At 39.6% G+C, this 16,206-nt stretch overlaps 2 protein-coding genes across 4 annotated transcripts in view; one reads left to right on the forward strand and one right to left on the reverse strand.

The window, feature by feature from the left end:
* The window catches only part of zmat3 (zinc finger, matrin-type 3), a 149,677-nt gene that overhangs the window by 108,026 nt on the left and 25,445 nt on the right, over positions 1-16,206 (forward strand). The window lies entirely within an intron of this gene.
* Positions 1-16,206, reverse strand: part of si:ch211-247n2.1 (calcium-activated potassium channel subunit beta-2) — a 145,082-nt gene that overhangs the window by 28,685 nt on the left and 100,191 nt on the right. For both annotated transcript variants that reach the window (XM_051923994.1, XM_051923995.1), the window contains exons 2-3: positions 4,560-4,676; positions 2,846-3,016 (exon numbers count right to left, since the gene is read on the reverse strand). In XM_051923994.1, the coding sequence (XP_051779954.1) occupies positions 2,846-3,016; positions 4,560-4,676 (288 nt within the window). The remainder of the gene's footprint in view (positions 1-2,845; positions 3,017-4,559; positions 4,677-16,206) is intronic.

Below are 16,206 nucleotides of genomic sequence, written 5' to 3' on the forward strand. Positions count from 1 at the left end.
GGGAACCAATCCCGGGCAGGGTGCCAACCCACCGCAGGACACACACAAACACACCCACACACCAAGCACGCACTAGGGCCAATTTAGGATTGCCAATCCACCTAACCTGCATGTCTTTGGACTGTGGGAGGAAACCGGAGCACCCGGAGGAAACCCACGCGGACACGGGGAGAACATGCAAACTCCACGCAGGGTGGACCCGGGAAGCGAACCCGGGTCTCCTAACTGCGAGGCAGCAGCGCTACCACTGCGCCACCGTGCCGCCCTTTAAAGTAAATTATGAATCTCAGAATTACTAGTGTTACATTTTAGGCCTAATCCTATGATTAAATGGAGCAGATGGCAAGAATCCCAATTAAATTAAACAGTTTCTACAGCCGTTATCACTGGGCATGGGTTGAACTGTTTTTGAAGGATGTGGAAATAAGTACTGGACAGAACAGAACCAAAAACAATAGGCCTGGAGCCGGTAACAAGACAGACATGATAGGCTTTTTTGTAAGTTATCATTGAACATACTGTAGGTTTCCACAAACACATACACACAGACATTTTCTCAACATTTTGAACATCATAGAATCAAAATCTGAAGTTAACTATGTCACACACGTGCATATGGGAGACAGCTAGAGGGACCAATCAAAGGTAATTCCAGTCCAGGCCAGAGGGCGCTGGGATGCACTAATCTTTCCTCTGATATTCCTGCAGATCAAATATGGGAAATTCTGCCTGAGTCCAATGACATCACTTCCAGTTCCAGGCCAGAAGATGTCACTTTCGGTTCCAGGCCCCGAAGAAGTCACTTCTGCCGACCTGCCTTAAAACCTCGACAACCTCCCTCTGTAATCAGTTCTGTTTTGGACTCAAACCCGCTCACAACTTTACTTGTATTTACTCTTTTTTGCAGCCAGGGATTAAATATACGGGTGGCTGCCTCAAACCTTTGTCTGTGTTTCAATGCTGATTATTTTCACAACTGGAATAGTGAACTTTTTGACCCCATCACCAAACTTCCATTTACATGGAAGTACAAATAACACAACAGATACAAACAGTGAAAAGAATACAAACAAAATGATTATAGAAATCCCCTCATTAGCGCCCTCAATACCCACTCCAGCCCTTTGTGGACAGATGAATAAGCAGGCATCAAACTGGAAAGGCAGAGCAGAAAGCCTGAACGAATTAAAAACACCCCAAGCCACTGATCACCTGCCATCATGCTGAGCAGCAGATAGCCACTTTTTGTTATTGTAACTACCAGTCTGCAAAATGAGGTCTCCCAGAAAGCAGGAGTAAGAGACTCGGGGGATTTGTAAAGAGAGTCCAATGCTAATTTAGATGCAACAGTGTCAAAGTAGAAAAGCAACCACTGTATAGACATGAAGGGTGTTTTGATCTTAGAAAGACAGAGATGAATGTCGTGAGTGGGAAATAGAATAAAGGTGAAAAACAGAAAACCCTATGCCAAAATCTTTGTGGAAGCACCTCTTTGATTTCTCTATACTTAAAGGGAACAAGGAAGAAAAGTGTCTGCTGACTGAAACAAAAGGGTACAGCCAAAGTGTAAGCATCAAGAAGGAACAGGCAGAATTGAGATCACAAAAGCAGGCAAGAGTCGGGAAACAAAAACACAGAAAAAATCGAGCATCTAAATCTAAACACTGAATCAGAACCGTGGCCAAAATAACTAGCTATTGTCTTTTCTCCTAACTAATGCAGAGTGTAAAGTTTTCTGAATTTGGATCCAATACATGGATAAATTGTATTTCAAGCCATTGTCCTCAAATGGAGGTTGTGTGTTGATGTCACATGTCACACCGCTATTCCATCACATTACTGGTATGGGATGTTTTTCTGTAAACATCCTGTCCATGACTATCAGAAACAAACCACAAAACAACGGTGCCCACGGTGAAGCAATATTTTAAAATGGCATCACAGTGACATCACTGGCATATGCTGAAATATCGTAAAAAGTGTCCACACCAAATATAAATATACAAAAGGTATAATAGTGAAAACTAGAGGTCCAATAATGTATATCATAACTTAGTGCAGAGCAGAGAAGTCCAGGAGGATGATGATATTGAACAAAAGATGGATATTAATAGAAAGGATAAAGGAAAGAGAGTTAGAAATGAAAGGCCAGAGGGAGGAATCATTGCAGCAGAACAAAAACAAGTGGCTCAACGGTCAGACTATTTCATGTGTAACATATAATCAAAGCATGAATTTGAATTGAATATGTTGCTGATTATTTTTGTTGGCTGAATTTATAATTCAGTATAGTAAAGGAAGCCCCCTTCTGATCATGGGATCATGCAGAAGTTCAGTGAATAAAAGCCAATGCTGACATACATCATACCAAAACATTATCTTTATGAAATTGTGTAGAAGTATTGACAATTATTTCTGAAACACTCAATATGTGGAAATTTTGAAAATAGACACCTGATCAAGCAAATAGTAAAAAGGTGAGTAATGTGAGTGTGTGAAATCTAACAATGCAGTCCTCAAGGAACTGTACATTAGGCTTAGTTTAAAAACTGTTGAATGAATTTAGAAACAGAAAAGCCTAATTCAGAAAGAATTTCAATGAGAAGGCAGCATTTGAATGGAACAAAAGACAGAACCTACCACAGCCTTCCAGGAGCCAAACTTTTAAGGGCCCCGGGTTGCCCTACCTGGCTTAGTTTTATGGAGCGGCTTAACTTACTGTACAGCTAAACTCGTTTTTGCCACTTATGTTATCTTTCATCATCTGTAAGGCAGATTCATTCTAGTTTATGGTCTCTTAGCCATCTTTCAGTGTGCTATTGTGTGTTGATTAGGAAAATAATACCTGTCTTTGTAGGAGCGGATCATCGTAATTCCCAGAAGGAAGTACATCATCATTGATAAGGCAATCATCGCAAGGCCCAACAGAATGGCTCGGTCTTCTCCTGCTTTTAAAGCTGTAACAGTTTTCTTTTTATCCAAGAGCTCATACTGACGTATTTTCTGGTAAAATGTCCTGAATGTATAACAGGAAGGGAAAGAAAAATACGTAAAATGCATTATTTTCATTGTTCTCTTCTTTCGACCAATACTCAGCCTTTTATTGAAGTGTTTTGCACCTGTGTCTTTGCTATCATAGGTATTGTGGCCAGTGTTAAAGTGTTTCAATGAACAAACAAACTCCATTCCAAAGTTTTAAACTGTACAGTTTGTGTTTTTGCAGCTCATGGATTTTTTGGTAAGGTTGTGCTGTTTTTATAATACGCTGTATATATTTTAATACAACTTTGGAAGGTTAAACCAAACCCAGTTGTTGTAGGTGTACATTCAGTGTCCCTCTGTGGCCTTCTTATTTTGAATCTGCAGTTCAAGTTTAGGAACATTGTGACAAAGTTAAATGCGTTGCGTGAAGTGTGCCGTGAGCCTACCACCCTCACACTTAGCTCATCCAGCTCAGCTCTCATTTTTCTTGTTAATGGTCAGGCCAACTGGTGCAAGGTTGCAAGTTAAAGTGGATCAGGGTTGGGATGCTGGAAAATATTCCAGCAGCATCGGGTCCAAGGCAGGAACCTGCTCATTATATGGCCTCATCATGCACACAACCATACCATACTCACACACACAGGTGTCAATTTAGAATCATCAGTTAACCTAAGACAACATCTTTGGTTATGTTTTATAACAAATATCGGAAGAAAATGAACAAGCACTCTACAAGAATGGGTGCCAGAGTGATAGAGTGGCTAGTGCTGATGTCTCACAGCTCCTGGAGACTGGTTTTAAATTCAGCGGCTGTTCATTGTGTGGAGTGGGTTTGTTTCCAGTTACTCCAATCCCCACAATAAGACTTATGGGTTAGGTTTATTGTTGGCTCAGTGAGTGTAGGAGATTGAGTATGAGTGAAGCCTTCAATGGACTCATTCGGTGTCTAGAGTTGGTCCTCATCTTGCCCCAAAGTTAATGTAGACAGACTCTGGACCATAAGTTGCATAAGGAATGGATAAAAGAATCTAAATTCATCATGACCACCATGCAAATATGTCAACTGAAATGAAGATTGATTGATCATCAACAGGCTTGTCCTGAAATCTCAGTAGTATTTCCACATGGAAATATTTACAAAATTAACAATAACTACAAAAATCACTGAGGTTTTACTTTGAAACAGGACAAGATGTTGGACTTCACAAAATGCTGTAGACCAGGGAACCAACACACACACACACAATGACTGAGCTTAAAATCAGCATTTTATTTTATATAAGTGGTTGTAGAATTAAAAATGATCTTTTTCAATCCTGCATTAAATTCATTTGCATTTTAAATAAATTTGCACTTCAATGTGAAAATACTCATTATTCTACTGACAATGCAAATGTAATGTCCTGCTCAAGTTACATCTCCTGATACAGTATGTAAAAATGACATTTTTGAAAAGACTAATTTATTAGTTTAAGTCAAAAGAGGAAATCTAGAAGAAAGAAAAATACACATGCCATACTAAATAGAGAAATACAAATAAAAATGGACTTTCTCATCTACCCTCTTTATAGTCATACCTTCTTTCATGCTGGGTACCTTGAGAAGCTCTGGTGCTTGTCCAAAGGAACATACTTTTGGACGTCTGAGTGCAGCTTCTTCTGTACACTGAGCTTTGAGTGGTATAACGTGAAGACCTAAAGGAGACACATAAGCATAGTAAGTTAATATTTTTATATATATACATATATATTGTCATAAACATGCACTTTGGAGAGAATTTGAGGTTTTATCTAGTGGTAATTCCACCCTGAGCTTAGGGCTGGGGTTGTTCCCTATTGCTGCTTCTCCTCACTCCCTTGCAGATCAAGTGACATCACTTTTGGGTTACAGTTCATTGGACCCACCGCTTCTAGTTCCACTATAATCTGATGGCACAGGATTCACCTTCAAGGTGCCCCAACTGTTTATCTCTCTTGTCACACACATGCACAAGGAGAACAGTTTACAGGCTCAAATAATGCTATTTGTCATCCAGACCCAGGAGTTGGTGCTCTCACCTGATCCTCTCTCCTCTTGTTCATCTGCAGATCAGCCAAAGACCCTGCCTCTCAATGACATCACCACCGGTCCAACCACTGTTGACATCACTTCCGGCAAACTCTGATGACGTAATTTCCAGTACCCAGAATCCACCTGTTCTGGCCACTCTGACTCCACCTCTTTCTCCTATCTACCATATTTATAGCTCAGACTCAACCTGTTAGTCAGTTCAGTTGTGAACTTTGCTTCTGTAAAGACGTGTTTCTTTTCTTTTGCTGACTTTTCAGTATACAGCGTGGCCATCCCAAAACCTTTTTCTGTCTGCTGCCTAATTTTTTACCACCCTCTTCTGTGTTTTATCTCACAATATCCACTCCAGCATTGACCTGACTGGATACTGGAGCATCGTCTAAATCTGAGAACACATGTCTGCATTTATCCTTTCCTTAATTATTACCAGTCTCCCTGCCCCTGCCGCTGAGAAGCACCCCCAAAGCATGATGCTGACACCACCATGCTTCATCATAGGGATGATATTAGGCAGGTGATGAGCAGTGCCTGGTCTTTGTGACTCATCACTCCAAAGTATCTTTTTCCTCATGCTCTCAGAGACCTTTAAACTATCACATGCCTTTTATTTGAGTGGCATCCATTCCACCATAAATGCTTGATTGATGGAATGCTTCTGAAATGAGCATCCTTCTGACAGATTCTTCCATCTCAGCAGAGGACTTTTGAAGCTCTGTGTGACTGTCCATTGGGTTTTTGGTCACCTCTCTAACCAAGGATCTTCTTGCCCAGTTACTCAGTTTTGGGCAGATGGCCAACTCTAGGGCAGATGGCCAACTCTAGGAAGAGCCCTGCTGAATCCAAACTTCTTCCCTTATTGAGGCCACTGCACTCCTATGATCACTCAAAGGTTTAGAAATGGTTTTATACCATTGTTCTGATTTATGTCTCCCCACAGTGTTCAGTGTCACAGAAATCTCTAGAGAGTTCCTTGAACCTGACGGTTAACGTTTTTGTCCTGTCATGCAGATTGCATTGCGGGACCTCATATACACAGGTGTGTGCTTTTCTAAACGATATCCAGTCGGATCAGTTCACCACAGGTGGACCCCAATCAAGTTCTTGAAACATGACAAGGATAATTAAAGGAAACAGGATTCACCTAACCACCATCTGGAATGCCACAGTGAAGAGTCTGAATGCTTACAGTAAATAAATGATAAATTAAATATGAGTAGTGGTGGCTGGCTCCTTTTATAGGACACCTGGAAGGAGTCCAGGTGTCCAGCGAGCTTCTTCTGGCAGCACTTCCGGGTGCTAAATAGGGCTCGGCAATGGTCCAGGCGCTCCCTGATGGTGGTAAGCCAAGGGGGCTGCCCTCTAGCGTTCCGGTTGAGATAATGTCCTGAATAAACTCTCTGCTCCGGTCCTTCCACTATCGAGGTGCCCCGGCTGGGTAAGGGCCCCGGCATCCTGCCATAATATGTATTTATACATATACTTAATTTATTTATATAACTATACAAAAGTATATATTCATAATGAATATGTAGCAACGTATACTGTATATATATGTATACAGTATATATATATATATATACATACAAACATGCTAAATGTGTGCATATATACATACATATACACCTTAATCTACCTTTAATCAATTCATATATTTTCAAGACACTCCTATTTTCTTTTAATAGCCATGAGGTACTGGAAGCCATTCCGGAAGTACTGGGCTTAAGCCAGGAACCAACCTATGATGGGACATCAGTCTATCACAGGGTACATTCATTCATACACTCACACTCACTCATTCACACAGACATTTATGGAATATGGGAGGAGAAACTTAGAACCTGAACAAAAACACAGACATTGCCATTATCGGAATTTGAGTCCTCTGTTCTGCAGACAAGAGGAAGCAGTGCCAACCACTGTGCCCCTGTACCGCTTCACGCTCATGTAGTTACACACATATACTGTGTACATCACCGTTTTCTAACCTGCTGTACATATACTACATTCACACACATGTTTACAAAAAATTGTATTTTTGTTTGTAGAGTAGAACCTAGTCTTATTCAAGACATTTCTAGGCATAGTATATACTGAATGTGAAACACATATATATATATATATATATATATATATATATATATATATATATATATATCAAAACCTCCAAAGACTATCCATCCATCCATTATGCAACCTGCTATATCCTAACTACAGGGTCACGGGGCTCTGCCAGAGCCAATCCCAGCCAACACAGGGCGCAAGGCAGGAAACAAACCCTGGGCAGGGCGCCAGCCCACTGCAGACCTTCAAAGACTAAAGAAAGGCAATAGTTTTAAGTACAATGTATCTGCATACATTTTTGAGGTGACTCTGGCTCTTTCTACAAATCCAGAACAACTAGACTTAGAAGAGATTAATCTTTCACAAAAAGTTCCAGTACCCAGATGAGAAATACACATGAGAAGATACATACAGTGAGTGAGGCGTACTGAAGAAGTGTAACTCGCTTCTTTTCATGCTGCAGAGGGTGAGATAGAGTGAAGGTATTGCAGGCATAGGTTCCACTCTTTTTTGTTCCACGCCATGCTGCAGTCAGTGAGACTGCACGATAGTAAAGGAGCTGTCCGTTGGGGAAACGGAGCAAAAGCACAGGAAGAGCACGTCTGACTTCTATTGTTGCTGAGGGTGAAGTACAATAAAGCAGATGTGTGTCTCCCTATTTTATTTGCCTCCACACGACACAATGAGTGGGCCAGCAAGAGTACAGAAGGCCCTTCTTGTGACATATAAGGAAAAATAAAGATTTTTTGTATTTCAATGTGATATTACATGACTTCTTGGCCTGTACATAAAAGTATACACTGTTTATTGAAATAGAAATTACATCTTTTTTTTAGTATGTAATGTAGTTTTAGCAAACATATAGTAAGGATTGCTTTTCTTAATTTTATTATGTAATGTGCACTTTTACTAGTAAATATAGACAATTGTTATCTAAAGCTAAAAAAAAAAAAAAATATATGAAAGCTTCTGCGGTGGGTTGGCACCCTGCCCAGGATTGGTTCCTGCCTTGTGCCCTGTGTTGGCTGGGATTGGCTCCAGCAGAACCCCGTGACCCTGTGTTCAGATTCAGCGGGTTGGAAAATGGATGGATGGATGCTAGTGATATCCATTTGTAGCCACTGGTTTTCATGCGTTTCCTTGCATGTTTCATAAAATGGGAAGCTGATTTTGCATTGTGAATATTTCCTCAGAGCAGAAATGCCAGCTAGTATTTGGTTAAATGTACAGATCTCCAGCATGCTTAAAGGAAATTCAGTGGTATGACATTATGGAGGTCATTCCACATGGGCCTTGTTATCTTCTCCAGTTGAGAGATGATACCTCACAGGTGGCGCAGTGGTAGTGCTGCTGCTTTGCAGTAAGGAGACTGGAAGATTGTGGGTTTGTTTCCCGGTTCCTCCCTGTGTGGATAGCGCTTTGAGTACTGAGAAAAGTGCTATATAAATGTAATGAATTATTATTATTTGTTTTCAGACATTAAAAGCATAAAGTGAGTACTATTGAAAAAACTTCATTCTCAAGAGCTAAAGGGGCTTCACCCAAAGAAGGCACTGTCCATCCTTCCTTTTTAAAAATATGTTTCTTCCTTCACAGGATTGGGAGGGGTCCAACCCTGGATGAGACTGCAGTACATTAAACATACAATCACACTCAGTGGAACTGGACAAACTTGGAGTCACTGATCAACCTTAACAGCAAATCTTTGGCGTATGACAGATTGTCATATGGTGATATGAGGAGAGCACAAACTCCATGCACACAGATAGTAAGCTGGGCATTATTTCATGTTGCTGACTCTGAGGGTGAACAGTGGTATCCACCACATCACCCTGCATAAGGAAACAAGCTTCTAAATCCAAAAAATGGAAGCTGATGTCAGACCTTTTTTTTGAACAGCACTAAGAAAATGTTGTTAGTATTTCTATAGCTGTTGATTTCAGATGCAAACTTGGAAATAAAAAAATTCTTTACAGAAAACTTACTATTAGTGGAGAATATTTTGTTCACTTTCCAGTTTGTTTCAATTAATGATTCCGAAAACCAAAGTTTGTGATATGTGAAAGGTAATAAAAAATATATATTTTTGTTCTTTATTTCACCTTATACAATTTCTTGTATTAGGAATTTTTTAGTTTTCGCATACCCCTTGGGGTCAGAGCACAGGGTCAGCCATTGTACAGCGCCCCTGGAACAATTACAGGTTAAGGGTCTTGCTCAAGGGCCCAGCAGAGTGGGACAGTGATGGGGATTTGAACCGGCAACCTTCTGGATACCAGCACAGATCCTTAGCCTCAGAGCCACCACTCTGCCCTATAAATGGTAGTTTATGCAAAAATGCAACTAGGTATTATTAAAATTGTTTACAACTTACCGATTATTAACCTTTTTCCAGATCTGCTGTCTTTATTGGATAATTGGCATCAAAGTCTGTCCCTGTATCAGTAGAGCACCTAATACCCATCAGCCACCATGTATAGTATAGTTTAGTATAGTAGAAAAAAGTGAATAATAAAATATAGTGCCTTACCCTCTTTAGATGTTTAATGTTCAGAATCATTAATTCTTCATGTCTTCATTTTATAAAAAACTCCAGAGAGCAAAAAAAGCTGCTGTGTTCCTCAGTGCTCTTAAGTCAGTGGGCACATTTTTTCCTTTTTTTTGGCCATTATTGTCAGACTATTCCAAGGTGAACTCTGCTTTCCAAAAGCCCCCAATGAAAGAGTCTTAGGCTCGGCACTCAGACAGCCTGTTCTCGGCTGTGCAGGTTTCTTTCTCTTTTAAGCTTTCTGGATTGTTTTGCTAGCCGATACTCATCTGATGAGCTGTGCAGCGCTGATGGTGAATTAATGATCAGGTGTCATGGTGCAGTTGGGATGCATTGATCTGTTTCCATAAATCAGCGTTTAGATTTAATTGTAGTTTAAAGTCCCCCTCTGTGCTGGCGCTGTGATTGGGCTACCTTAGGAGGCTCATAGCAACGTAGCGACACAGGTGTTTCAGAGCACAGATTGACTGCTGATGCTTTCTGCTAAGTAAATATTAGCATTTAGCTTCTTTGTCTGTGTGCTTTAAGTCAATTAACCCTTCCTTCAGGTGCCCTTTTGATTTGAAATGATCAAGTGAAAAATAGACTGCCATGTAAATGTCTTGTTAAGGCAAACAAGCTGCTATCTCACTACATAACCACTGCAGCAACCCAACCCCACCACTAACACCACCCCAGTAAGCTTGTGAAAAAATAATATGCACACTATGTTATCAGTTGCCAACAGATTAAAGAGCCTGTCAAATTTGCCATTTGAATGTTTTTGTCATTTTAATTCATACAGGGAAGAAAGCTAAAATAAAATGATGGAGTAAATCAATAGGAAATTCTTTTACCAGGCTTGTCACCAATGTGACACCTGAGGTCACGTATGGAGACAAAGAGAGGCAGTCTGTCCCTCACTTATCGTGTATTTAGTATGGTCTTCACAAGCTTTATAAACTCTGTCAGAAGGAGTGCTATGACTTAATAAAACTTTAGTTCATATATGCAGTGAGCTTAAAACTGCTTAATCCAGTGCACGGTTGTGGGGTATTTTCAACACTACAGAAACACACCCTGACATGGCACCTCAGTCCTTTGTAAGCCAAGGACACACACATACCCAGCCTCATTAAGGCCACTCACATCTCTGGGATGCAGAAGGACTAGAATACCCAGAGAAACAGACACAGGGAGAACAGGCACACTCACAGTCCTGACACTATAAACTTAAGAAACTCTATGCATATGAGAAGGCTGCAGCTCTTCGCTGCTTTTAACTGGAATAAGCACCCTACTGAATTAAATATGCAATGTGACATTGTGATTTGCTGTTTCCTCACAGGTCCAGCAGCACAGGTTCAATTCATTGCAAGTGTGGTAAATGCCGGACCACCAGGCTTATTCCTTTGGGTACTCTGGTCTCGTATTAAATCTCACAAAAATGTCTGAGGTTAATTGCCCCACTGTCTAAAAATGGTTCCTGTCTTGAGGCATCACATACTTTTTAGTAGTAGTTCTAATGAGAAGTCAAGTAAAATGACACCTTTTATTGACTAACTGAACCGATTACAATATGCAAGAGACAACTGAGGCCCCCTCTTCAAGCAGGTTGGAATGTAATGTAATTACATCTTGCCTGAGGAAGAGGCCTCAGTTGTCTTGAAAGCTTGCATATTGTAATCGGTTCAGTTAGCCAATAAAAGGTGTCATTTTACTTGACTTCTTATTGCATCCATAATAGCTAACACGGTACAAACCCGTAGTAGCAGTTCTAAAACAACAAAGGTAAGGGCAGCTCTTACATCCTCAATTAGGATTACAACTTGTCCATCTTTAGCAGCAAAATACCTTTGATTGTATCTCTGATTTCTTCCCTCATACAAAATGCTCTCAGTGTGATGCACATTCTGAATTTAATTTCCTTTACATAATTTTAGGCATCTGGGTATTCCCAATGACCTAGAGCCATCAAAGCTGCTTGCATCTACTGTGATATATGGAAGTACTGAATGGACGATAGAACTGAAAGATCATGTATGACTTTAAGATACTTAGTCATCTTTATATTGTTCAAATACACTGTATTTTTAAAGGCAATTTCTGTATAACCAAACTCTATTAAAAGAATGACAAAGTTAAGTATACTGCACTGGCTATCTTTATATATAATTTTCATTTGGATCTTGATCTTTGTTTGTCTGTGAATTCCACGCATGCGTAGACCACCTTCCAGTTTAGTACGTTGTTGTTACTCCCGGATGTCAACAATGTGCCGGAATAACGAAAGGGGTGGTGGACAGTGTTACGCTGGTTAGCTCCTGAGGCCTGGTTAGAGAATGCGATTGCCGAAGATAAAAGGTACATGCCTACGTAACATATGAATGAAAGAAAGACAGTGGGTAAAATGAATGACAACGTAACAGCACGTTCCGGAAATAATTATTGTTACGTTGTAGCCGGCGAGTGCTGCGCGTCTCACAGTTGTACCCTGGCTTGCTCACGTCAGTGAAGTGATCCCTATTTATGCTTTAAAGAGCCTGGATACCTATGTGTCCCCCTTTTATAACCATTGCTCCGTGTATATTGCCTTACTCTTTGGATTGCCACAAAGCAACCTGCGAGATTGGAGAAAGGTTGAGAAGAGATCGTGAGAGGAAACAACAGCGTCGTGAAAACGAGACGGACTGTGAATGGAGAGAAGCAGAAATGCTCCTACACCACCACATAATTACTATTCGAACAGTGATTCCGAGTAGGCCGTTCCTATCGAATCAATGTCCAAGGGTTTTGTTTTGTAATTTTGTTTCCCTCATAAAAAATCATAATGCTGTGCGACGAAGGGCCCAGTTCACGACTAGCAGCCGCGTTTAAACAGGGAGCCCTTCACAGACAACTTTAACACGCGCAATGTAGTTGGGTGCACATGGCTAGTTTATTATATTTGGCAACATTTGGTTGGATGTCGTTTTTAGAATGCATAGAAGACATGGACCCCTGAGCACACATAAGTTTAACATTTGGATTTGAAAACTGTGGGGTTTAAAATAAATGCATTACACTTTTTTTACTTTACCTTGGCCAAAGCTCGGCAGGTAGAGGCTCATGGACCAACAGGAATCTTCTACCGCTGAGATACATTGGAGCTGAACTGATAAAGTGTAGTAATGCATAATTCAGAAGACACAGATAAGGCTGATAATTAAATGACCTTTCACCACCTATTATTTCCCTTTGTAAAAAGTAAATCTAGTCATATGATTAAACCAACCTATCAATCCATGTAGAATTTTCTCTGTTGGTTTGTAACCAACATTTATTTTCTCTAACAAAATAACTTAATAATGAATACAATAGCAAAAGAAAAATCTTTATATTCAGTGATAATGTGTCAGAGGGCCTGAGCAGGATTTATCCTACAGGACATGTTTCTATTCCTTATTTTGCATTTGAAAATTTCGTTAGAGATTTTTGAATAATACACTGTTTTATTGTCAAAGTCTCTTAGGGTGACCCTATTGTCACTTTTAGACTCTTTAATACGTAGACCTGAACAAAGTGTCCCAAATCCCCACTATAGCCCTAGTATGTTTACCCTCACCAGCTTGACATGCAGCTGCAGTCTGCAGCTTGGTTTATGATCATCATTGGAGTTGATTGGTCTCTTTCTCTTATACCTGTAGCCTCAGGTGACAACATAGAGTGCCAAAATAAACAGGAGAGAGTGTTTACACTTTTATTCATATATTACAGAGTAACATTCTTTAACATACGGTTCCTAAATGTTCCCAAAACAGAAGCAAAGTAAAATGAGTGTGACAAATTATAATAGATACAACTAGGTTGGGTAGCAGCTTAGCCTGCTTGGAGCGTAGATATCTTGTATGTCTAAATATCCTGGTGGCTCTTCATCTTAGTAGGTTCATTGGTCCAGCATGACTCCTGGGCTGAATTTATGGCAGTCGTGTGCTTCCTTCATGCAAATTTTGGGCCAATGGGATATTGTAGTGTAAGGCTGACTTTCCTCTCATGTTCAGGCCACTCTTTCACCAATCCTGTTTAGCAGCCCTTGAGCTAAGTTAAACTTGTTTTTGTCCTTGAATGTTTCCAACTTGGATGTAGAGTCACCAGTTCTTAGCTTATACTGTACTTGTTGTGATCTGGCTTCAGTAGAACAAGAACTTATCTGGCCTGAATTGTACTGAGTAGGAACAGGTTGCCAAAGGTTCTCTAAATACATACTTTTATCATTAATACTATAGGTAAATCACACCATCCTCACGTCACACACCCGAGCATTTTAAGAACCTAACTTTAACAGTGTGATAGGAGCAAGCGTACCCAACCTACACTGCAATTCAAAAACCAACCCTGACTTCAGAAGGCATTTAGGGAACAAATTATACCCGAAAGGGTTTGCTTGTGGTGTCATGACTTGATGAGTGTATTATAAAGGTTAATAAACAGTATGCTAATGATATGCTGTCTAATGGCATGTAAACTATCGTACAATGTACATATATAGCCTCCAGAATTTTTAATCCATCTTTGAACAGATTTAAGCATATAAGTATTTTAAATAAGGATTATTTCACTCCTCTTTATTGGTCAACAGCTTTACCAAAGCATGAGAAATCCAATCATAATTTATCATTCAGAGGTAAACTCTTTTCTATATACTGTAAATGAGTTGTCTCATTCATTCTGAAGAGACTGTAGAGACATCTGGAACCCATTTCCACGATTAAGAAAGGATTTAAATGAGATGAACGACATTTTCTTCTTTGGTGTAGCAGACACATTTTTATGTATTGTGGTTAGAGCTCAACTTTAAATTCAGTCAAATTAATATGGAATAATATTTTAACCTCATATTTTCATGGAGAAATTACATATTGAATATTATAAGTTTCTGTACTACAATTTGCCTGAAGAAGGGGCCTGAGCTGCCTCGATAACTTGCATATTGTAATCTGCTCAGTTAGCCAATAAAAGGTGTCATTTTGCTTGACTTCTCACTGCATCCATAATGGCTAACACAGTGCAACACTCTACTACTATATATTGAATATTCAAACTCAACGGGCCCATTGAAGACAGGACCCCTGACCAATGAAGGGGGGGACAGGCAGATCTACAATTTAAATGCACAGCATGGTGGGAACGAAATATTTCCTGTTTTCTTTGAATGCCATCTTTCCAGGAAGTAACTGCTAATAATATTAGCAAAAAAATGCATATATGTTTCACATTTTGACCATATGAATTGATATCGGACATGCGACATGAGTTACGTGATCAGTTTTTTTTTCGGGTATGTTTTTTTGCATTCTTTGCTGTTGTACAGCAGTGGCCACTGCAGGACCTCATTGAGTTACAATATTCATGATGTAATTTTTTCATGAAAACATGAAATGAAAAGTTTTCCTCAGCCACCACTGCAAACCACGCAGGGTAAGTAACATTTAAAAAAATATAATTTTTGGGTGGTATATTCCTTTAATATTTTTGTGCTGATAATTTCTAAAATATTATAACACGCTGTTATGTCTGTCATAATGCTTTATTACAGAACTGCTTATTAATTATGATTATTATATTTTAAAAATGCTGACACCCCATTCTGCACAAGCTTGAGCAGCTGGACTATATGGGAAGAATATTTTAACAATGTGAACAATCAACAACTATGCTATATCAAATTTATCTTTTGCAAGTTTGCCATGATTGAACAGAAACAAAATACTATAATGCCTCCGTTTTTCAATGTCTGTTTTCTTAGGTATTCATCACTTAAAAATCCAGATATTCCATATACTAAGCTCTAGTTATAATACAAACATGAACTAATAATCGCATGGGTACTTCACTAAACCAATAAAGCTGACATGCAGGCAGGCTAAAATATATTTACACAATACAGTATGTAAGAAGAATTAGTCATTTATAAAAGGAAAAGCCATCTTTACTGTTTGTTTTGCTGTGTTAGCTCAGCTGCTGTAACTGACTTTTTACGCATGTAATGAATGAAGCAGCCTTTCCATCAGCACTGTTCAGAACTCCGTAAATAATATCCATTTAAAAGTATCCAACTTCAAAAGTGTAAAGTTTGCTTTATTGTTTTAGAGGAGCACAGCATCCATATGTAGCATCATTAACAGCTCTGACTTCATTAGCTATGTGATCCTGGCTCACCTCCCTTATTTAACACACAATTACATGCCTAATCTTGCATGAAATTGTACCTCTAATGACATCACATGAGGTAAACTGGGAAGGACAGCAGCACTGAGGATATTAAAAAAAGACAGACAGAGAAAGAGAGAGATGCTTAATTGCCATTCGGTACAAGTAGCTGCCAACTGCTTGAATAATAGTCATGGCTCTGTACACGAGACACCTTTCATTCATTTTGAAACTTGCTTAATCCAAGCCAGGGTCATGAGGAGCAGGAGCCTGTCTTGGCATCACTGGCCATTATACAGTTAATAGCACTGGAAAGGAAGAGGCCACCAGGATACCAGTCCACCTCACAGCCCACTCCCACACATATGCAGGCCGAT

Source organism: Erpetoichthys calabaricus, chromosome 2 (assembly GCF_900747795.2).
Source record: "Erpetoichthys calabaricus chromosome 2, fErpCal1.3, whole genome shotgun sequence".
Lineage (NCBI taxonomy): Eukaryota > Metazoa > Chordata > Cladistia > Polypteriformes > Polypteridae > Erpetoichthys > Erpetoichthys calabaricus.